The sequence below is a fragment of the Mustelus asterias genome, chromosome 23, assembly GCF_964213995.1.
Source record: "Mustelus asterias chromosome 23, sMusAst1.hap1.1, whole genome shotgun sequence".
NCBI lineage: Eukaryota > Metazoa > Chordata > Chondrichthyes > Carcharhiniformes > Triakidae > Mustelus > Mustelus asterias.
This window is the reverse complement of record NC_135823.1, coordinates 44569627-44594381: the sequence shown is the minus strand read 5'-3', so window position 1 is coordinate 44594381 and position 24755 is coordinate 44569627. Positions and strand designations below refer to the sequence as shown.

Below are 24755 nucleotides of genomic sequence, written 5' to 3'. Positions count from 1 at the left end.
ATTGGTAGGATTTCAGTGGCCTAAAAAAGGCACAAAATCAAGTGTCATAACGTTCCTCAGATTGTGTTCCCTGATCTCAGTAGAAGCTCAATCTCACAACTTCAGTACTCAACCTCTCCACTCCTGCTGCTTGCCACAGCAACTACTAAACTGAACATAGTTTATGTGCCTCAGGGTTTTAAAAAAATGATCAAATGTTGCATTGGAGCTGCAAACTCAGATTATCCTTGTTCAGTACAGTTCCTCCTCTCATGCTGTCAGTCTGTACTACAGGTATTTGAAATCCATGAATTTTCTGGAGGAATGCCCTTTTGTGAAGCTGGTGTGTTGGGTGTAGTCAGTTTTCCAGATTGACATGTGAATGGTGACTGAGCAGTTTTTAAAAAAAGAAATCCTCACATAATTTGAGGTGAGGCCTCCTGGAGAGCACCAGGAGTTTGAAATGATTTCCAGATCAAGTGTTTATAATATCAAATTTATCAATTTATTTTACAGACCAAATATAAATTTTATCAATTTATTTTACAGATCAAATATCAAAGTGAACCTTGAAAATAAATGCCAGCAATTTCAGATTAAATAAAAACTGTAATAAGTACATGTAGTAAACATCTGAAACAAGTGTTGGTGTTGTTGATCAGTGAGGCTGTGACTGGGAGCTAGCTGCTGCTGCTCTCACTCTGACTCTCAGCAGCTGCAGCGCTTTTTCCACTCGGTGCGGCTCGGCCACCGTCCGTCCCGGCACACCCTGCGGGAGCGGAGAGTCCGGAGAGAGAGAGAGGCCGGAGGGCCCGGGGACAGAGAGTGCGAGCGGCCGGAGGGCCCTGGAGCGGCGGCGGCCACAGCGGGTAAGGGACCCGGGGAGGTCAGGTCGGCAGTATTCACTTTGATCGAGAGCGGAGCCCCAGACCGGCCTGAGAATGTAACCTGGGGGAGATGGAGAGGGGATGTTGTGGAGAAGACAAATTTGGGGGGAGGGGGGAATTGAGGGGAAAATTGGGGGGAGAGGGGGAAATTGAGGAACGGGGCAATTTGGGGGGAGGGGGGAAAATTGAGGAGGGACGGGAAATTTGGGGGGAGGGGGGAATTGAGGAATTTGGGGGGAGGGGGGAAATTGGGGGAGGAACAGGGGGTGGGAGTGAGGCTGGAGACAGATTGGTACAGATAATAAAATAAATAATTTGTCTGTTGATAACAAAGCAAGTTCAGTAAGCACAAGGATGAGGGGCAATGATTCTGTCAGCACTTTTTTATTGTTCCTTTTCTAGAGAACTAACATTTCCACAGCTATTTGCAACCTCTCCATCCCTTCCGGGTGGTTTCTTTCAGGGTTAAGTTTAGAGGAATTTCTGCCCCCCTCAGAACAATGGATATGTAAATCAGATTTTCACTGCACTAAATCTTGCAAATAAACTGGGTAAAAATATAATAACTAATGAGCCAGAAAGTTATTAGTTATTGCATTGAAAAAGGAATCTATTGAAGGAGTTTAGGTCCCAGGTGTGTATCTGAGAATTCCTTCTTAAACAACACCAGGTAAAAATAACTGCCAACTCTCAGTAAGCATACGGCTGAGGAAGCAGCTCCCATACTGAACAAGCCATCACTAGCCTTACTTCCTCCATTTGCCAAGTTAGGGCATTTCAAAGGCAAATTCTGGGAGGTTTTGTTTGAATAGGAGAATGTTATATTAAGCAACACTGAAGGTGAAACTATTTTAATTAAAAACATAACAGATTGTTAATCAACTCTTGAATAAAGTAGTGTTTTAAACAATGGATGGAACACCTTTTCTGCAATTCATCAGTATCATTCGAAAGTGTGAAAATGAAATGGTCCATACAAAACAATTAACTCCTTAGTCATTGTTCACTGATTTATTTTGAACCCGAATGAAATGACATTGTACAGTTGCCATTAAGCAACTGTGTTTAGTCCCTGGCCTCCATTAATTTTGTTGTGCCATTGCTTCACGTTACACCTAGTCTTTTTCAAATCTCCAACAGCCAATTAGAAATGACAACAAACTTGTAAAAACAAAACTTGTTGGAGAGTTTAGTTTTTCCCCCCCATTTTACTACTTTATGAATCATGTAGATCCCATATCTTGAAAGGGCCATATAAGAGAATAACTGCCAACGTACTGCCATCTTCAGTTGGCTGCTATTGAATGTGAGTGTGCCTGAATGAGACTATCCATCTTCAGTAATTTTCACTTCCTCTGTGAGATGTCTGGCTGTTACTCTGTGCTTTCTATGATGGATATATTAAATAAAGTGATTCACTGTAGGGAGAAATCGGTCGATCAGACTTATCCCTCCCTGTTCATGATTCTAGGTTCTGCTATTCCAATGCACTGTGTTAACAGCATCAGTATGTTTTTCAAATGACATTGTTTTAACAGTATATCTCTAAACTTGGTGTATTCTTGTTTTCAATTTCTTGTGAGTGAGTCCACAGCAGAAAACTGCTCAAGAATTGCCATATGGAAACTATTTTTGTATTAATTTGATCAAACTGTACACAAAAATAAAAAGGGAAATTCCAACATGATTTTACAATTTTAATTTAAAATTTAGTGGATCTGAAGTTGTGCGTTTTAAGATGTTAGAAAATCTCTTATCCCTTTTGTTATCCTTTCGTTGAGCATGAAAGCTTAACTATTTAAAAAATAATGGCATGTAATTGTTCAGAACTGAAGAAGTGGAACTGGAAGTGTATTTTTTCTGCTTGCAGGACAGAATGACTGATATACGCCATTCACTTTTGAGGCGGGATGCTTTAAGTGCGGCAAAAGAACTCTTATATCATTTAGATATCTTCTTTAGTAGCCAGCTGCAGAATGTACCAGGTCCACTGGTTGACAAGTCCACCATTGAGCTTGTGGAGGAATTTATATTTCAGCTTTCAAAAGAACGTAATACTCAGCCAAAAGTAAGTTAAAAGATGCAGACTGTTTGACATTTTCTTTGAAGAGTGATGTAGATTTCCGGTTACATATTTGGTGCGATTTCCACTTAGTTTTAAAAACATGTGCATGTTCTTTTTCAACCTACTTATATGGTCTAAAGCTAATATCCAGAATTTTTAATTCAACCCATCAATTATTTGATTGCATAGGAACATGGGAATTAGGAGCAGAATTAGGCAATTCAGCCCTTGGAGCCTGCTCCGCCATTCAATCAGATCGTGGCTGATCTCTCCCTGGTCTCAAATCCACCTTTATTTGTTCCCCATATCCCTTTGACCTGTTTTTTAAAATCAGAAATGTATCTATCTCCTTCTTGAAACCATTTAATGATTCAGACTCCACCGCGCTATGGGGCAGCGAGTTCCAAAAATTCACCACCCTCTGTGAGAAGTAATTCCTCCTCATCTTAGTTTTAAATCTCCCGCCTCTCAACCTGTACCTGTGACCTCTTGTTCTAGATTGCCCCACAAGGGGAAACATTTGGTCTATGGTTACTCCATCAATCCCTTTTGGTATTTTATATACCTCGATCAGATCCCCTCTCATCCTTTTAAACTCCAGTAAGTATAAGCCCAAACTGTTCAACCTCTCCTCCTACGTCAACCTTTTCATCCCCGGAATCAATCTGGTGAACCTTCTCTGAACTACCTCCAATGCCACCACATCCTTCCTCAAATAAAGAGACCAAAACTGGACACACTACTCTAGATGTGGTGGACAGATATAGAGAATTTCATGTTCATGGTTATCCAAAACCGGTTGTAAACACACAGAAAATGATCAATTTCGAACGAAATATTTTCTTGAGGCATGTATTTAGCTACGAATTTTTAAAAAAATTATGAACAGTGGGAATTTAACATTAAAAATAGGAAATGCAATAGATACATCAGTATCAGATAAATGTTTCAAGTAAAGACCCTTCTTCAGAGCAGTTCCAAAATGGGATCAAGACATTGATCTCATAGAAATCATAGAAACCCTACAGTGCAGAAGGAGGCCATTCGGCCCATCGAGTCTGCACCGACCACAATCCCACCCAGGCCCTACCCCCACATATTTACCCGCTAATCCCTCTAACCTACGCATCCCAGGACTCTAAGGGGCAATTTTTTTAACCTGGCCAATCAACCTAACCCGCACATCTTTGGACTGTGGGAGGAAACCGGAGCACCCAGAGGAAACCCACGCAGACACGAGGAGAATGTGCAAACTCCACACAGACAGTGACCCGAGCTGGGAATCGAACCTGGGACCCTGGAGCTGTGAAGCAGCAGTGCTAACCACTGTGCTACCGTGCCGCCCATGTTTTATCTGTCGATGCTGGTCGAGTTGCTATATTTCCCTCTGCTTTTTACATTTGTTTTTATTATGGTGTCTTCTGAGGGAGCTTAGTATTATTCTCTATTGATTACTTTATTTCTTTTCTGCAAGAGGTTGAGCTCATTACAAGAGCTGCAGCTACTGGAGATCATGTGCAGCTATTTCCAAGAACAAAGTAAAGATGCAGTTCGACAGATCATCTTTTCTGCACTGTTTGGACCCCAGGGTAATAAAGCAGATGAAAACAGACTGGCGATGTTGGGAAAACTTGTATCCATGGCAATAGCAATCTGCCGAGTTCCCATCTTGGAATGTACTGCTTTGTGGTTACAGGTATGATTCATGATTAGGATTTGAATTTAAAGCTTATATATGAGTGTTAAACTTTTAATGATCTCAGGTCACTCCTTGTCTTTGTCTGCTCCGGGGACTAAATGACTCGGTTTAGACAACATGTCCTCATCATTTCACCCTCTGAATTCATGAATTTGCATTGCACCCCTTGTTTAAACTTGCTGCAATCATCCTATAAAACCTGTCTGTCATACAGAGACCAATGAACACCGCACTTCCAGGTGTGGCTTCACCAAGATCCACATCACTTTAAAGTTTGTTAGTGTCGCAAGTAGGCTTACATTCACACCGCAATGAAATTATTGTGAAAATCTCCTAGTGGCCACACTCCGGCACCTGTTCGGGTATACTGAGGGGAATTTAGAATGGCCAATGCACCTAACTGGCACGTCATTCGAAGGAAACCCATGCAGACATGGGGAGAACGTGGGACTCTACACATACAGTAACCCAAGTTGGGAATTGAACCTAGGTCCCTGGCACTGTGAGGCAGCGGTGCTAACCACTGTGCCACCCAATTTAAAAGAAGTTCAAAATGTTGCCCAGTGACAATGAATGCAAGTAGCGTAGGCAAGTTTTAGCCTTCCTTGTACTTCCTAGTTTTAATATTTTATGGGGGTGGTGGGAGGATGGTGGTGCAGAGTCTGCTGGTTCTGCATTGCATAAAAGAAGTTGACTGCATGAAAGAAGAAAATTCTGGGTTGCAAGTATATAAGATTGGAGTCCTGAATTTTAATTATTGTTTGGCTCTAGTTAAATCAATGGCAATAAATATCAGGATTGATTGGTCACCGTTGCACTTGCAACTTTACTTTTTGAAATACATTTGAAATAATCCATTACATTTATCGTATTTATTGATGTCTAGTCTTGTTATTCCTGGAATGTTTGGAATTAAATTGCAGTCTGTCGTATTCCTTTTATTGGCATGTTTTAATATTTGTGTCTGTGGCTGGTTTTGCAGAGAACACATGCAGTATTCTGTGTAAGACTTGCTAAGGTCCTTGCTGAGGACTACTGCATTTTGGTGCCAGGATCAGTGCAGACCTTAAAACGAATTGTTCATGCCAGCCCTCGCTTCTGCTGTCAGTTGATCACGGCTGTCACTGCGTTATATGACCTCTCAACAGGTATGGTATTGGACATGTTAATTATTTTTGCCTGAATTTATTTTTATTTTTCAAAATTTTAATATCAAATATTTCCTGAATCATTTACTCCCTTTCCCTATTCGATAATAGTTATACTGATATCCAATTTGTTGTCCCATTAGGCAGCATTTGATGGAAAGATAGAAAAAATGTTGTTTCGTCATTTGCTTTCGGTGTCTTTTGCTTTTGCTGCTAAGTTTATTTCTTGTATACATTGCATTTAATCACAGGAAGTTCCTCTGATTCATGCAGCATTATTGGTGAAGGTTGACTTTGTTTTATATTGTAATGTATTTTCTCTAAGCCAATGTTTTGTTGCAGATGACCTGATTCCTCCTCATGACCTACTGGAGATGGTTGTATCTTGGGTGTACGATGATCCACGGTTGACACTGATTACGTTTTTGAACGGCCCTGCTAACCTCCCCCGTGGCTTTTTGGAGCTCACGCCACTCCCAGGCCTGATACGCTGGTGTGTGCTTGCACCTTTGGCCTACAAAAGGAACTGCAAAACTTCTTCAGCTCAATCCTTAATGAATGGAAACAGCAATAAAATGTGCAAGGAGCTTGAAAATGATGCAAAAAATGACTTCAAAATCCTTTATTCAAAGTTGCATTTAAGTGTTCTTCAGGTCCTTATGATACTTCAAGGTCATTTAACAGAAAAGAACTTGTATGGACGTTTGGAGCTCATCATGTTTGATCACGTGGATCGGCTTGTTGGAGACATTAACAAATTAGTTAAAGAACTCAATCTTACAAATCCTGTGAAAGAGATTGAGCTCACATTGGATAGATTAGCTCAGGCCCTGCAAGTTGGTATTGCATCAGGAGCACTACTGTGTACTAGAGGTAAGCAAAGTTGTGTGCTGAACATTCATTGTTATCTTCCTGAGATAATTAAAACATAGAAACTTATGTCCAGTAAGTGAAATACTTCCAACAAGTTGAATTCCATTATTTATACTCCTTTACTTGACTTTTGGCCTATATAAAACATGAAACAGAAAATCTTAACAATGCTTTACCACAGTGTGGTACGCTACATGTTGCCATAATTTCCTTTTGTGGTGAGTTCTGAGTCTTAAGTCTGAATAAGCTTAGGTTGAATCTTTTTTCAGAGGATTGTAAGACAGATAGAAATTGGGAGCAGAAGTAGGCAAATTCTGGCCTTCGAGCCTGCTCTGCCATTCAGTCAGATCATGGCTGATCTCTCCCTGATCTCAAATCCACCTCCCCACCTGTTCCCCACAGCTCCTTATCCCCACCTATTCCCCGTATTCCCTTATCCCTTTTTTAATTAGAAATCTATCTCCTTGAAATCAGTCAATGAAAATTCACCAGAGAAGTAGTTCCTCCTCATCTCAGTTTTAAATCTACCACCTTTCAACCTGTACCTGTGACCTCTTGTTCTAGATTGCCCTATAAAAGGAAACATTTGGTCTATATTTACTTTATCGATCCCTTTTAAAATTTTATATACCTCGATCAGATCTCCTCTCATCCTTCTAAACTCCGGCAAGTATAAGCCCAAACTGTTTAATCTCTCCTCGTACATCAATCCTTTCTCTCCTGGAATCAATCTGATGACCCTTCTCTGAACTGTCTCCAATGCCACTGCATCCTCCTTCAAATAAGGAGACCAAAACTGGGCACACTACTCCAGATGTGGTCCCACCAACACCCTATACAATTGCAACAACACTACACTTATACTCGAGTCCATTTGCCTTTTTTATTACATGTTTCACCTGCATGCCAACTTTCTGCAATTCACCCACTGCTAATGGTTAGCTCAAGTGTTGCTTTGGTAGAGTCTGGAAACGTTTTCCTACTTGACGGCAAATGCAAAGTTTATCCGCTATAAAATAATTTAAATCATTAGTTGCAAAAATATTGTAATTTCATAAATTTTATAGTATCAGCTAAATTTGCTATGGATTACTTTGCTTTTCTTTATATTAGTTTACATTCACCTCCTGTTTAATTTTCCAGATGATTTACGATCTATCTGCTCTGCACTTCCACATAACAAGTAAGTATGTAAATATTTTGTTTATGAAGTTATGAAGATCCCTTAATTTCTTGGATAAGCATTGGATCTATTAATTTCTTGAATAATTGGTGTTCTAACTTGAGTACCAATAAACTTTGAAGATGAATTTTCTGTGTGAACACAATACTAAACATATACAAGTAATATTCTCTGCATAGTTTAAAATAACACAAAATTGACATTAACTTATTAAACACTGTGAAGAGAGGAAATTAAAACTCCTGAAGATATCCTTAATACTAAAACCTTTCATTCTTGTCAATGAAAAATGTAATTCAAAAGTGCAATATCCAATGAGCTTTTATCATAATTAGCTGTGCCTGTATCTAGTGATGTATACCAAACTTTTAATTAAATTTTAGCAATAATATCTTGTGACTGTAGTTCCACACTTTAGTCACAGAGTGAAGTATGGGGCAGATTTATCAAGCTGGTTCTGAATATTTTTATCCTTTAGATATTTTGGCTAATGACAAATATTCAGAGGCGGAAAAATCAAAAATTACGTATTTCAAAATAACATTGAATTGTCTTTTATTTGGCTGTAATGAATGCATCAATTAATGAAATCATAGAAACCCTACAGTACAGAAAGAGGCCATTCGGCCCATCGAGTCTGCACTGACCACAATCCCACCCAGGCCCTACCCCCATATCCCTACATATTTTACCCACTAATCTTTCTAATCTACGCATCCCAGGACACTAAGGGGCAATTTTAGCATGGCCAATCAACCTAACCCGCACATCTTTGGACTGTGGGAGGAAACCGGAGCACCCGGAGGAAACCCACGCAGACACGAGGAGAATGTGCAAACTCCACACAGACAGTGACCCAAGCCGGGAAGCGAACCCAAGTCCCTGGAGCTGTGAAGCAGCAGTGCTAACCACTGTAAAGTTTTTCCTTATCTCTCTGAACTGGGTAATTTTATCCCATCACACTTGAGCGATTTTTCAATCACAGTATATTCTGAGGGTGTACATTTTTCAGAATTTGTCAGCATGCAATCTATGGATTGAGATGAGTTGAGAGTCTATATTTACTCATCCTGTGATGATTTGTGGATTTCTTTGCTTTGTCCAAAGAAATTTGAATGAAGCTAGAGATTGAATTCTCAAAACTTTTATTTCCGACATGGATGAATTGATAAAACATTACAATTTTGTTGAGTTGTCTATAGAAACTGATGATGTTTAAAAGAAATTAAACCTCCAGTTAATAGCTGAAAAGATTAAGACAATATTTCACATTTTAAAACTTTAAGTTGAACAAATAATTTTTAAAAAGCATGATTGACTAAATATTTTCTTTTTGTAGGCAACGTAAACTTTTTAAACTATAGAAAGTGCAGTTTCCCTTTATGATTACCACCAATTGGACTGTCCATGGAATTGCATTCCTTTTAGCAAACTCCCAGCTTCCTGTGGGTTCCCATATCACCAAGCAGTAATTCTGAGTGGCCGTCTCCAAGAGCATTCTTCAGTTTTGAGAGATTTTTAGAAATCCACAACTAGCAATAAAGCTTGATTCTTCTTCCACTGGCCATGCCAGGAAGAATAATCTGGCATTCTTGGAAGGTTGCAAGATGCATTCTCCTGATCCTCCCATTTTGGCTGTGGGGTAGCTCACAAATGCAAATGGCCTCTTTTCCGTGCTGAATATACTAGCCATCAGTCTGATATTTAATGATTTGTAGGGAAGTCCGTAACCTGATCTCAAAAATGGTTTCTCCTGCCGCTTTCCCCTTACCAATGTAGAATACATTAAACTTGCATCCAAGTAGAGCTGCTAATTAATTATTGACCCCAACCCCCTTTCTCTTATAAGTAAATGGACAGTTTACAGCACAACTGTTTCAACTCTCTACCAACAACACCTTTATTGGACTTGGGAGACTCAGGGTCTACTCTGTAAACTTAGAGACTGCTACCATAGTCTCCAAAAATAAATAACTGGCACCTTCTTCATAAAACAATCTAATCCTTCCTTTGATCTCTAACAGTCGAACCACTCAGGATTACTGTCAAGCAGTTGGCAGAACTGGTATCATGGCTGACTTCATTTACCATAACTTGAAAGCTACAGTTCCAAAACGTGATCTTATAAACCTTACCATTGTGACAATTTGCTTTTCTATTAGGAACTTGGTCAAAAAAAGTATGTGTGAACTGAAACAGCTGTTAGGTGAGAGGTAACAGTAAGACTAACAGCTGTGCATGTTTTTCTGTTGGTTGTGAAGGAAACCAAGGCTGTGTTTATTGAGTGGGGTTTTTATTAGTCAATCATTACTTTTGATTATGTATATTCAGTTAATGAATCATGTTTGAGACTTAATTTTTATATACAATTTGGAAACTATGAACATTGAACACTTATGGCATAATGTCTCTCAATTTATAACAACTTATATTCATTTAAGATGGTATAAGTCAGCCGGTGTAGCGAATGTGCTCCTGGTGCACCTGATGTGTTTGTACCAGGATATTGCTCACTCCAAACTTATGACTTTTTGTCCATTAATTTTGAAAAGCAGAAAACTGGCACTTAACTATGGGAACCAGCTGGTGATTGGGAAGTAAAATCGAAATACTGCAGATGCTGGTGATTGGAAATAAAAACAAAGTATTGAAATAACTCGCAGCATCTGTGCATAGAGAAACAAAGTCCAATATGACTCTTTGGAAGAGAGACAGGAATATAATGCGTTTTATGCTGGGGGTGCGGGGGCAGCAGCAGCAGGTGGGGCAAAAAGAGAAAAGTTCAGCGATAGGTTAGGGGAGATTAAATGACAAAGATGTCATGGAACTGAAGGCAAAAGGAGTGGTAATGATAGTACTTGAGGAAGAAATTCAACTCGGCCAGCTCCAATGCACCCCTGATGAGCTCAATGCATTCTACTCCCATTTTGAGCAAGAGGTCAGCGAGAGCATGCCCTCCACCCTGGAAGAACCAGTATCTGAGGTCACCACTGCTGTCAGAGCAGCTTTCTTGGAAGTCAACCGACGGAAAGCGACTGGCCCGGATGAGGTACCCGGATGAGCACTCAGATCTTGCGCAGATCAGCTGGCGGAGTTATTCGCAGACATCTTCAATCTCTTTCCAACAATTTGAGGTCCCTATCTGCTTCAAGAAGATGACCATCATCCCGGTACCTAAGAAAAGCCAAGCAGCGTGCCTCAATGACTATCGTCCGGTGGCTCTGACATCCATCATTATGAAGTGCTTTGAAAGGCTAGTCATGGCATGAGTCAATTCCAGCCTCCCAGACTACCTGGATCCACTACAGTTTGCCTACCAACAGGTCCACAGCAGATACCATCTCCCTGGCTCTGCACTCAACCCTGGAACACCTAGATAACAAAGACACCTATGTCAGACTCCTATTAATTGACTACAGCTCAGCCTTCAACACCATTATTCCTACAAAACTCATCTCCAAACTCTGTGGCTTGGGCCGTGGCACCTCCCTCAGCGACTGGATCCTGAACTTCCTATCCCAGAGACCACAATCAGTAAGAATAGGCAACAACACCACCTCCACGATCATCCTCAACACCGTTGCCCCACAAGGCTGTGTTCTCAGCCCCCTACTATACTCCTTATACCCCTTTGTGTGGCCAAATTCCCCTCCAACTCGATTTTCAAGTTTGCTGACGATACCATCGTAGTGGGTTGGATCTCAAACAATGAGACAGAGTACAGGAATGAGAGAGAATCTGATGAACTGGTGCGGCGACAATAATCTCTCCCTCAATGTCAACAAAACGAAGGAGATTGTCATCGACTTCAGGAAGCGTAGAGGAGAACATTCCCCTGTATATCAACGGGGACGAAGTGGAAATGGTCGAGAGCTTCAAGTTTTTAGGTGTCCAGATCACCCACAACCTGTACTAGGTCTCTCCCACCCATGCCAACACTTTAGTTAAGAAAGCCCACCAATGCCTCTACTTTCTCAGAAGACTAAGGAAATTTGACGTCTCAGCTACAACTCTCATCAACATTTACAGATGCACCCATAGAAAGCATTCTTTCTGGTTGTATCACAGCTTGGTATGGCTCCTGCTCTGCCCAAGACCGCAAGAAACTACAAAAGGTCGTGAAGGTAGCCCAATCCATCACGCAAACCAGTCTCCCATTCATTGACTCTGTCTACACTTCCCGCTGCCTTGGCAAAGCAGCCAGCATAATGAAGGACCCCACACACCCTGGACATTCTCTCTTGCATCTTCTTCCGTCAGGAAAAAGATACAAAAGTCAGAGGTCACGTACCAACCGACCTGAAGAACAGCTTCTTCCCTGCTGCTGTCAGACTTTTAAATTAACCTACCTCGCATTAAGTTAATCTTTCTCTACATCCTAGCTCTGACTGTAACACTACATTCTGCAGTCTTTCCTTTCCTTCTCTATGAACGGTATGCTTTGTCTGTATAGTGCGCAAGAAACAATACTTTTCACTATGCTAATACATGTGACAATAAATCAAATCATCAGTCTATTCATGGTCATCAGTAAAGTGATGTAAGGGATCATCAACACCGCTATTGAGCAACACTTGAAAGGCACTTGATACTTCAAAGTCTATGGGTCCTGACAATATTAAGACCATAAGACATAGGAGCGGAAGTAAGGCCATTCGGCCCATCGAGTCCACTCCACCATTCAATCATGGTTGATTTCAACTCCATTTACCCGCTCTCTCCCCATAGCCCTTAATTCCTCGAGAAATCAAGAATTTATCAATTTCTGTCTTGAAGACGCTCAACGTCTCGGCCTCCACAGCCCTCTGTGGCAATGAATTCCACAGACCTACCACTCTCTGGCTGAAGAAATTTCTCCTCATCTCTGTTCTAAAGTGACTCCCTTTTATTCTAAGGCTGTGCCCCCGCGTCCTAGTCTCCCCTGCTAATGGAAACAACTTCCCTACGTCCATCCTATCTAAGCCGTTCAATAGTACTGAAGACTTGTGCTCCAAAACGTGCCACACTGCTAGCCAAGCTGTTCCAGTACAGTTACAACACTGGCATCTGCCTGGCAATGTGGAAAATTGCCCCAGTTGTGTCCTGTACATAAAAAAAACAGGACAAATCAAACCCAGCCAATTGCTGCCCCAAGTCTACTTTCAATCAGTAAAGGGGTCTTCAACACCACTTTCAAGCAACACTTGCTTAGCAATATCCTGCGCACTGAAGCACTGTTTGGGTTCCACCAGAGTCACTCAGCTCCTGACCTCATTACAGCCTTCGTTTGAACATGGACAAAAAAGCTGAATTCCAGAGGTGAGGTGAGAGTGACTGCCCTTGCCGTCGATGCAGCCTTTGACCGAATGTGGCATCAAGAAACCAAGAAATTGGAGTCTATGGGAATCAGGGGAAAACTCTCCACTGGTTGGAGTCACATGGAGCGCAAGGCAATGTGGTTGTGATGGTTGGAGGTCAATCATCTCAGTTCCAGGACATCACTACAGGAGTTCCTCAGGGTAGTGTCCCTGGTCCAACCATTTTCAGCTGATTGTACAATGTTCACTATTCACGACTCCTCAGATACTGAAAGCAGTCCTGGACAATATCCATGCTTGGGCTGACAAGTGGCAAGTTATATTCACGCCACACAAATGTCAGACAGTGACCATCTCCAACAAGAGAGAATCTAACCATCACCCCTTGACATTCAATGGCTTTACCATTGCTGAATTTCTCCATTATCAACATCTTTTGGGGTTACTTTTGACCAGATACTGAACTGGACTAACCATATAAATGCTGTGGCTCCACAAGCAGGTCAGAGGCTAGGAATCATACATAAAGAACTCACTTCCTGACTCCCCAAGCCTGTCTACAAGGCACAAGTCAAGAATGTGATGGAATACTGTCCACTTGCCTGGATGAGTGCAGCTCCAACAACACCCAAGAAGCTTGACACCATCCAGGATAAAGCAGCCCACTTGGTTTGCATCTGTTCCACAAATGTTCCACAAGCATTCCACCACCGACTAAGTATGTACCATACACAAAATGCCCTTGACAGCACCTTCCAATCCCACAGCCACTACTGTCTGGAAGGACAGGGTCAGCGGACACAGGAACACCACTATCTGGAAGTATTTCTCCAAGTCATTTAACATCCTGACTTTGAAATATGTTTCCATTTCTTCAATGTTGATGGATCAAAATCCTGGAACTCCCTACCTTACAGCACTATGGCTGTTCCTATACCTCGGGGACTGTAGTGGTTTACGAAGACTGCTCATCACCACCACCTCGAGGACAATTGCGAATGGGCAATTAATGAAGCCCATAAATGAATAAATAAACTAAAGAAACACAGGACTGGTTCAGAGTAGGTGTGAATAGAATCTCTACAGAGCATAAGGAAGCCATTTGAGCCATTGAGTCTGCACCAACTCTCCAAAAAGTATCTTACCCAGGTCCTATCCCTACAAGCTCACAAAATCAAACTCGTTAATCTTCCTAACCTACACACCCACATCTTGGGATACTGTAAGGGACAAATTAGCAGGGCCAATCCACCTAACTGCACATCTTGGACTGTGGGAGGAAACTGGAGCACTCGGAGGAAACCCACGCAGACATGGAATAGCAGAATAAAGGTCAACACTGGTGAGAACAAGATGCCGACTAATACTGGAGTTGGGGGCAGCAATAACATTTAAAATGGAGGACAGAGTTCATGGTCTGAAGTTATTGAACTCATTGCTGAGTCCAGAAGGCTGTAAAGTGAAGATGAGGCACTGTTCCTCTAGCTTGCCTTGGGCTTCAGTAGAACATGTAGCAGGCTAAGGACAAAACTGTGGGCAGGAGAGCAAGATGGTGAATTGAAATAGCAAGCAACCAGAAGGCTGGGGTGATGCTTGGTGTTCTGTAACAGTGCAAAGCTGACCGCATTGTGAGTAGCAGTTGAAGTATAAATAAATGGATGCTTCACCTGGAAAATGTAACGGGTTTAAAGTTTGAAATTTATTTATTACTGTCACAAGTAGGCTTACATTAACACTGCATTGAAGTTACTGTGAAAATCCCCGAGTTGCCACACTCATGAACAGACTGGGAATAGAGGGATACAAATGGATGGTCAAATAGTTAGGAACACATGATTGGTGCAGGCTTGGAGGGCCGAAGGGCCTGTCCCTGTGCTGTATTGTTCTTTGTCCGGCACCTTTTTGAGTACACTGAGGGAGAATTTAGCATGACCAATTCACCATACCAGCACATCTTTCAGATTGTGGGAGGAAATCGGAGCACCTGGAGGAAACCCACGCAGACACGGGGAGAACGTGCAGACTCCACACAGACAGTGGCCCAAGCCAGGAGTCGAAAGCAGGTCCTTGGCACTGAGGCAGTAGTGCTAACTACTGTGCCACCATGCCACCCTTGGGAAATGTTGGAAGATGTACCTGGTGTGGAGGAACAAACGGCAGGGATAGTGGCCTGTTGCTTTAAATAAGACCAAAACTGTGCGTCTGAATTTCATGAAACCTTTCCCTGCATGAATTTGGGACCCCGTTTATCCCATATGCCACATCTTGGCAGCTAGCAATGCTCCAAAACCACCCCATCTTCTGCTGAAGCCCAGGATCTCCTTGCCCAGACTTTTTTCCTGTCTTCCACATCAAGATCCTGCAATCCTTCTCAGTGCAGCATAATCCCTCAAATGCTTCTTTGAGAATTCTTGTGATTTCATTTCCTATTGCCCCAGATTCCAAATCCTTTTCCCAACGATTCCGGAAATGAGGGAGTGTTCCTAGAATCTCCCATTTTAGTATTCCTTGGAGCCAACCCCAGGTTGTTCACCTCAAAGTAATACTAGATTCTGTAACCCCCGTCAAGTATGATCGATGGAAGCTCGTGTTTTCATTTTATGGGATTATAAATTCCATAGAATTACCCTAGTGGATTTTTGAAAACAAGGTTTCCTTTCCTGATTCTGAGAATTTCATTAGCGATGATGTATCTTCAAGAAAACCTCCCGCTCTGTGTCTGTTTCCTATTATAAATATATAAATATTTAACATTTCTATTTGTGAAGCATCAGTTTATCCCAGTATAATCCATAGAACCATAGAAAAGTTACAGCTCTGAAGGAGGTCATTCAGCCCAGCTTGTCCATGCCAGCCCAAGGACATCCAGGTGTCCTTTCTAATCCCACCTTCCTGCACCCGGCCTGTAGCTTATAGCACTTGAGGTATTTTTTTTGTGTGTACATTATTAGCATTGAAATTCTGATGGCTGTGAATTTAACATGCTATAACATGGTACCATCCAATAGAAATTGCTGACTAGCCACAGGAGTGGCTACAGTGACATTTTTTTAACCGCACAAAGTAATCATAGTGGAAAATTTAATACAGTATGTAGGAAACTGTATTTACTTAAACACCTCACACCACTCAGTTACCAACAAAGCAACTAACAATTGAAAAACGCTTGCACACACTGCTTTTCATTTTACTAATGAATGCTCAAGTTAAAATACACCTGCAAATGCCATGCAAATATGAGGATTGGGATCACATGAGCCATGACAGCATCTATTACTCATTTATATTTACTAATTCAAAATTGAATGTGGCTCATCTTGAATCAGAGCAAATGAATGTGAGCTAGATATTTAATCATTTGCTCATAATTAGTATTAAAATGTTAAGTTCGAAAGGTTATTAATTAAAGGAGAAGAAACATGTTTAGGTACTAATGATTTTTGTTTTCTTAACAGCTTGCTTCAGTTGGTCCTAACTGGACCAGTACAACAGTCTCCACATACTGCACTGCCACCAGGATTCTATCCACATATCCATGCACCACCTTCTGGATATCCTATGTATTCAACTCACCCAGTGCAGACATATATGCCGGGTATGGCTTTTTCATATAGACCAATCCGATAAAGGATTGTCCATTACAATGAATTTAATGGGCTACCTCCTTGGATATGTATACTTATACAATCAAACCAATTGTGGAATATTGTTTCAGTACCTTTTTTTACTGAAAATTTGTACTATCAATGAAGATAAAATGGATTGGTCGCAACCCACTGCGCGTTTTATATTTCTTAATGACGTTTACAACTTTTATGTACAGAAATAACACGGTTGAGACTTTTTCACATCTAGGAAGCTACCACAGTTTTAAAAGACAAAGGTTTTTAATTGCATCCATTTATTAATTATCTGTAAATTAATATCGTTTACTTGCGTACATTGTCAAATTTCGTTGTCTACCGAACCTTTTTATATAAAGAGGTGTTTTTAAAAAAGGTGTGTTGTGTCCTCTTGTCTGCTCTGATGACTAACAGTTATTTCAGGATTAATAGATGTACGAGGCAAGTCTTTTACACACAGGGTGGTGGGTGCCTGGAACTCGCTGCCGGGGGAGGTGGTGGAAGCAGATACGATAGTGACTTTTAAGGGGCGTCTTGACAAATACATGAATTGGATGGGAATAGAGGGATATGGTCCCTGGAAGAGTAAGGGATTTCAGTTCAGTCGGGCAGCATGATCGGTGCAGCCTTGGAGAGCCGAAGGGCCTGTTCCTGTGCTGTAATTTTCTTTGTAAATCTCCAGTGGTTGTTTCTGGGTCTTGTGTAGCAATAACGCAGCACTTTCTTGTTTCAATTTTTTTAAGTTAACACGTTTTGTGAAACCACTGTACATTTTAAGTACGCATTGCTTCTGAGTGAGTAGCTGGTATAGGTGTTCTTGCTCAGAGCAGTGCTTGTTTACCGAGGACATTTTCTTTGCTTTTGGTCTCAGTCCTTGGTTAGGTTTAAGGGGATAAATGGTCTTATCCATGTTGGCTTGAGATGAGACGTATCAAAATTAAACTTTGTAGCTCTCTTAATGTTTCAGTCTATTGAGATGGATCCAACCTCGTCTTTGCTGAGTTAGTCTTTCTTAACAAAAGCAACAGTGTGCTTTGGGTGAGGACAGGCTTGAGTTTAGCCTTGACAACCACCATGGTTTAATAGCTTGCTGAGACTCGCCTGTTTAGATTAACACACAAGGTATAATCATAGGGTGAAGGACAAAATCCCAACAAGAAGTCAATACTTTCAGGAGAGGAAGAAAGAACATTGTCGCAAATAACAGTTAACCCCTGTTTGCTACGAGGCTTATATACAATAGATCAAAGGTAAGTCACTACAGTCACAATAAGGGATTATTACTCTTCGCTGCTACGGTTTCAAATTGGAGAAAATATATTGGGTGGAATTTTCTCAGAAGAAAATAAAGTGTCATAACACCAAGACAACTGGAGCAATCCATGTGGGCTGTCAGGCACGGTCCAGACTCGATTATCTCAAACTTGTCATTTTTTGTGAGAGCAGTGAGTTGCGTGCTGATTTTGGGAAGTGGGGGTGGGGGGGAAGTTAAACATGCTGGTGAGCCCGGCTGCAAAGCGCTCAGCCGATCTCTCAGGAGACCCCCTCTCTCCCCCTCATCGGCAGCATGTTCCCCCCCCCCCCCCCCCCCCCAACACTGATCGCCATCATCGGGGCCCTCCCAGCAGGGTCCCCTTCAGGACCCACATCATGACCCTAACGTACCCCTTATATGCTCCACCCCTGCACGACCACACTCCCCCTTCATAACCCACACCCAGGGCCCCACCCCTTTGACTGCCAACTGGTGAGCAGTGCCCGGGTTGGCACTGGGCACCATGTCCCCGATCACTTGGAGGCTTCAATGGCCTCCAAATCCCCGGTGTGGCCATTGCGCCTGATCTCCTCTATTTGAGACCAATGGTGATTCTTACGTGCCCGAAGGTCGGAAGAGCGTGGGAGCTGGCAGAATCTGGTGTCGAATGGGCTAAGCATATTTAAATGCTACTCTAAATAAAGGACATGATCCAGGTTTGCGTCACTGCAAAGGAACCTGGACGATTGCAAACCATTTCGGGCTGGGCACAAAACCGAATTTTAAGCCTGCACATTTTTTTGGGATTGGTACAATCTGCGCCAGGCAAAGTGAGGTCAAAAAATCGCAGCCATTGTTTTTTTTGACCACCTCTTAAATACAGTGGATTTGTTACTTATATCTAAACAATTTTTTAAAATGGTTTGTATGAAGGGTACATTGTTTATTTATTAGTGTCACAAGTAGGCTTACATTAACACTGCAATGAAGTTACTGTGAAAATCCCCTAGTCACCACACTCTCTGGCATTTGTTCGGCTACACTGAGGGAGAACTTACCATGGCCAACGCACCTAATTAACACGTCTTTCAGACTGTGGGAGGAAACCGGAGCATCCGGAGGAAACCCATGCTGACACTGGGAGAACGTACAGACGGCACAGTCAGTGACCCAAGCTGGGAATTGAACCCGGGTCTCTGGCGCTGTAAGGCAGCAGTGCTAACCACCGTGTCGCCGTGCCAACATGGAAGGCATATTTTGGTCACAATAATAAGTAACGCTGTAGTTCTGGAATGAAGGAGTGTTTTGGAAATGACCATTTAAAAAATTCAGTTGTCATTGCTCAGATGACTTGCTGCAAATGTTTGAGCAGAATCATCTAGCCTATAAATAAGGAATAAAAAGGATTTCTCAAGTAGTGTCTCTGGCAGAGTCATTCAACATGAGAGAAAAAAAAAGTCTGAAGTTATTTGTAACTTGAACTTGGTCAAGTATTCTACCTTCCACAAATTTTCCGCCTTTGTCAGTTTGTATTCATCGTTGCTGAAAAGTGCTTAAAACTAGAAAGACACCAATTTCAAGTGTAACTGTGATTATGGTGTTGATATAGATTAACATGACTACCTAATTATTCATAGAACTGCTCATCTGTTGTGGTCATGATCAATTACATTAAGTGCCAAAATGTGACCAATTAGATCATGAACATGGTTCTAATTATGTTAAATACATCTGTTTAAGAGATCTGTCTTAATTGAATAACGACCAATTAAAACAAGTATGACCTAGAATACTTTGGATCCTGTCAATGGAAATGGAATTAATCTATGTCCAAATTAAGCTGCAATTCCTGAATTTCCACCACGGAAATGAACAAAATTGCACCGACTTTTGTGGACAATTAATTACTTCACATCTCTGCCAGATGTGTCGCTTCAACATACTTATCATGTTCCAGTATCTTTCCATCATTGAAAGAAGATGGGCTCACAGCAAACAAATCCATTTCGGATGGGATGTTTTCACTTTTGCTAATGGCGAGCTGAAGAGGCTAATCCTTGAGAGCCATATTCTATCCCATGTGTCACACACAAAGCTATCAGTTGACATTGTGGGTTGTTTTTGACCTTGACACCTGTTGTGGTGGTGCATGCAAGACCACAGGAGATGTCATCGTTTTCCTCTGTTGTCAGCTCGTGACTCCAAGGTGCAATAATTGATGTTTAGGGCATTTATGTCAAGCTTGTAAGTATCCTTGAGCTGGGGCTTTTGGCATCCGAATGGTTGTCCCGTCTGGGTGTTTTTCTGTTTGCTAAGCAGGCTACGGTCTTCTAGAACTGGGGCGGCACAGGGGTTAGCACTGCTGCCTCACAGCTCCAGGGACCTGGATTTGATTCCCAGCTTGGTTCACTGTCTGTGCGGAGTCAGCATGTTCTCCCCGTGTCTGCGTGGGTTTCCTCTGGGTGCTCTGGCTTCCTCTTTCAGTCCAAAGATGTGCGGGTTAGGTGCATTGGCCATGCTAAATTGCCCCTTAGTGTCCTGGGATGTGTAGGTTTGAGGGATTAGCGGGGTAAATATATGGGGTTACCGGGATAGGGCCTGGGTGGGATTGTTGTCGGTGCAGACTCGATGAGCCAATGACCTCCTTCTGCACTGTAGGAATTCTATGATTCTAACTCAAGTGTTGAGGATTATTCATTTAACTCATCCATGATAGATAGCTGCAGGAGACCATCCAGTGCAGACTTGGAGATGTCTCTTGGTAGTACAGCTCACAGTAAAATCCATTTAGATGGATGTAAGAAATAAGGGGGAGAAAACACTAGTGGGACTATAGGCCCTTAACAGCTATGCTGTAGGTTGGAGAATGAGGGTGACACAGTGGTTAGCACTAGTGCCTCACAACACCAGGTTCGATTCTCGGCTTGGGTCACTGTCTGTGTGGAGTCTGCACGTTCCCCCCTCCCCCCCGTGTCTGTGTGGGTTTCTTCTGGGTGCTCCAGTTTCCTCCCACAGTCCGAAAGACATACTGGTTAGGTGCATTGGCTATGCTAAAATTCTCCCTCAGTGTACCTGAACAGGTGCTGGAGTGTGGCGACTCAGGGATTTTCACAGTAGCTTCATTGTGGTGTTAATGTAAGCCTACTTGTGACACGAATAAATAAACTTTAAATAAATCGGGAGATAATGAGGGCACGTAGAAAAGGCAGTGCATTAACCATGGATGACTTTAACCTTCATGTGATTAGAAAGATCAAATTGGTAAAGGTAGCTGTGAGGAAGCATTCATAGCGTATTCAGGACCGTTTCCTAGACCAGTATGCTGTGGATCCAACTAGGGATTAAGCTATTTTGGATCTAGTAATATGTAACGAGACAAACTTAAACAGTCTCAGAGTAAAAAAATCCCCAGGAGACAGGAACCATAATATGGTGGTATTTAGCATTCAGTTTGAGAGTGAAAAACTTAGGTCAGAAACAACTGTGCTATACTTAAATAATGGTAATTACAAAGAAATGAGGGCAGAGGTGGTTAATCAGCAATGGTAAACGTTTATGAAAATAGTTCATGACTCACAATGAAAATATATTCCAGTGAGGAAGAAGGATTCGAGGAAGGGGATAAATAAACCATGGTTAACCAAGGAAGTCAGTACTTTTTTTTCTCTTTCGGTTTAATACAATGTAAAGATTAGTGATAAACCATAAGATTGGGAAGGTTTTAAAAACCAACCAAAGGTAACCAAAAAATAAAGAGAGAAGATAAACAATGAGAGAAAACTAACAAGTAATATAAAAATGGAAAGTAAGAACTTCTTTAGATAGATAAGGAAGAGAGAGGCCGAACTGAATGAGACTGGGGAAATAATGGTGAACCAGGAAATGGCACTGTAAGAAGTCTCTCAACACCAGGTTAAAGTCCAACAGGTTTATTTGGCAGCACAAGCTTTTGGAGTGCTGCTCCTTCATCAGGTGAGTCTCATCACTCACCTGATGAAGGAGCAGCGCTCCGAAAGCTTTGCTGCAAAATAAACCTGTTGGACTTTAACCTGGTGTTGAGAGACTTCTTACTGTGCTTACCCCAGTCCAACACCGGCATCGCCACATCATGGCAACCAGGAAATGGCAGAGGAGTTAAATAAATATTTTGCATCAGTCTTCATGGTGAAATACACTAATAACATTCCAAAAATACGAACTAGTCAAGAAGCAAAAGCTAGGAGATGGGCGGAAATAAATACAATAACACCATCAGATAAAAGATACGAGGGAAACTAATGGGGCGAGAGGCCGATAAGTCCCATGGAACTCATGGGTTGCATTCTAAAATATTAATGGAAGTAGCTACAGAGATAGCAGATGCGCTGGTAGTAATCTTCCAAGAATACTGGAAAAGTCCCAGAGGTTTGCAAAACTCCCATTATTCAACAAGGTAGGGAGACAAAAACAGGTAACTGTAAGCTTAACATCATATCATTCACACACCAGTGTAATATCACTGTGGGGGTCGGTTAGCTCAGATGGCTGGTCAGCTGGTTTGTGCTGCAGAGTGATGCCAACAGTGTGGATGCAATTCCCATACCAGCTGAAGATATTCATGAGGGTCCCATCTTCTTAACCTTGCCCCTCACCTGAGGTGTGGTGTTCCTCAGGTTAAATCACCGCCAATCAGCTCTCTCCTTCAAAAGATAATATTACTGTATTCACATATATCAGTGTAATATTACAGTATTCATACCAGTTTAATATTACAGTATTCATATATGCAGTCTAATATTACTGTGTTCTGTGCAATATTACTGTACTCACATAGCTGTGTAAAATTACTATTCACACAGGTGTAATATGACTGTATTCACAACTATAATATTCCAGGATGCACACTGCAATGTTATACTGTATTCACAGCAAATATTACTGTATTCACACATGTCTAATACTGTATTCACAGAGCGGTATCAATGTTTCTACAAAGATATAAAACGAAAAAGAGTGGCTAAAGTAAACATTAGTCCCTTAGAGGATGAGAAGGGGGATGTAATAACTGGAAATGAGAAAATGGCTGAGGCATTGAACAGGTATTTTATGTCGGTCTTCACAATGGAAGACACAAATAACATGCCAAAAATTGATGACAGGAAGGCTATGGCAGGTGAGGACCTAGAAACTATCATTATCACAAAAGAGATAGTGTTGGGCAAGTTAATGTGGCTAAAGGTAGACAAGTCTCCTGGTCCTGATGGAATGCACCCCAGGGTACTAAAAGAGATGGCGGGAGAAATAGCAAATGCACTAGTGGTAATTTACCAAAATTCGCTGGACTCTGGGGTGGTTCCTGCAGATTGGAAAACAGCAAATGTGACGCCACTGTTTAAAAAAGGACATAGACAAAAGGCGGGTAACTATAGTCCGGTTAGCTTAACTTCTGTAGTAGGGAAAATGCTTGAATCTATCATCAAGGAAGAAATAGCGAGACATCTGGATATAAATTGTCCCATTGGTAAGATGCAGCATAGGTTCATAAAGGGAACGTCATGTTTGACTAATTTGGAGAAATTCTTTGAGAACATTACATGTGCAGTGGACAGTGGAGAACTGTGATGTGGTGTATCTGTATTTCCAGAAGACATTTGACAAGGTGCCGCACCAAAGACTGCTGCAAAAGATAAAGGTACACGGTGTTACGGATAATGTATTAGCATGGATAGAGGATTGGTTAACTAACAGAAAGCAAAGAGTGGGGATAAATGAGTGTTTTTCTGGTTGGCAATCAGTGACCTGTGTCTCAGGGATCAGTGTTGGGACCGCAATTGTTTACGATTTACATAGATGATTTGGAGTTGGGGACCAAGCGTAGTGTGTCAAAATTCGCAGATGACACTAAGATAGGTGGCAGAGCAAAGTGTGCAGAGGATACTGAAAGTCTGCAAAGGGATATAGATTGTCTAAGTGAGTGGGCGAGGGTCTGGCAGATGGAGTACAATGTTGATAAATGTGAGGTCATCCATTTTGGTAGGAATAACAGCAAAATGGATTATTATTTAAATGGTAAAAAATTGCAGCATGCTGCTGTGCAGAGGGACCTCGGTGTCCTTGTGCAGGAATCTCAAGGAGTTGGTTTGCAGGTGCAGCAGGTAATTAAGAAGACAAATGGAATTTTGTCCTTTATTGCTAGAGGGGTGGAGTTTAAAAACAGCGAGGTTATGTTGCAGCTGTATAAGGTGCTGGTGAGACCACACCTGGAGTACTGTGTACAGTTTTGGTCCCCTTGAGAAAGGATATACTGGCACTGGAGGGGGTGCAGAGGAGATTCACTAGGTTGATTCCGGAGTTGAGAGGGTTGGCTTATGAGGAGAGACTGAGTAGACAGGGGCTATACTCATTGGAATTCAGAAGAATGAGGGAAGATCTTATAGAAAAATATAAGATTATGAAGGGAATAGATAAGATAGAAGCAGGGAAGTTGTTTCCACTGGTGGGTGAAACTAGAACTAGGGGGAATAGCCTCAAAATAAGGGGAAGCAGATTTAGGACTGTCCAGTGAAGCAGTTGAGGCTATCTCATTGAATGTTTTTAAGGCAAGGATAGATAAATTTTTGAATAGTAAAGGAATTGAGGGTTATGATGAGCGGGCGGGTAAGTGGAGCTGAGTCCACAAAATGATCAGCCATGATCTTATTGAATGGCGGAGCAGGCTCGAGGGGCCAGATGGCTTACTCCTGCTCCTAGTTCTTATGTTCTTATTT

General features: G+C 41.8%; 1 protein-coding gene across 2 annotated transcripts; it reads left to right on the top strand.

Annotated features, from left to right (window-relative positions):
* Positions 1–324: 324 nt before the first annotated feature.
* Positions 325–17123, top strand: ints15 (integrator complex subunit 15). Of its 2 annotated transcripts, XM_078240407.1 has the most exons (8): positions 325–848; positions 2737–2934; positions 4406–4627; positions 5613–5778; positions 6121–6651; positions 7795–7834; positions 9997–10040; positions 16587–17123. In XM_078240407.1, exons 2-8 carry the CDS (start codon positions 2743–2745, stop codon positions 16604–16606), a joined length of 1215 nt encoding a protein of 404 aa, XP_078096533.1. In that variant the 5' UTR covers positions 325–848; positions 2737–2742; the 3' UTR covers positions 16607–17123. The 2 variants fall into 2 exon arrangements, with proteins under 2 accessions (XP_078096533.1, XP_078096534.1); XM_078240408.1 differs by lacking the exon at positions 9997–10040 and having other exon boundaries at positions 760–848.
* Positions 17124–24755: the final 7632 nt, after the last annotated feature.

What these genes read in the sequence shown, in the direction of transcription:
- ints15 (XM_078240408.1), top strand. Translation starts at nt 2,743, where the DNA reads ATGACTGATATACGCCATTCACTTTTGAGGCGGGATGCTTTAAGTGCG. An exon ending in GTACTGCTTTGTGGTTACAG is followed by an intron (nt 4,628 to 5,612) that starts GTATGATTCATG and finishes CTGGTTTTGCAG; the next exon opens with AGAACACATGCAGTATTCTG. An exon ending in TCTGCACTTCCACATAACAA is followed by an intron (nt 7,835 to 16,586) that starts GTAAGTATGTAA and finishes TTTTCTTAACAG; the next exon opens with CTTGCTTCAGTTGGTCCTAA.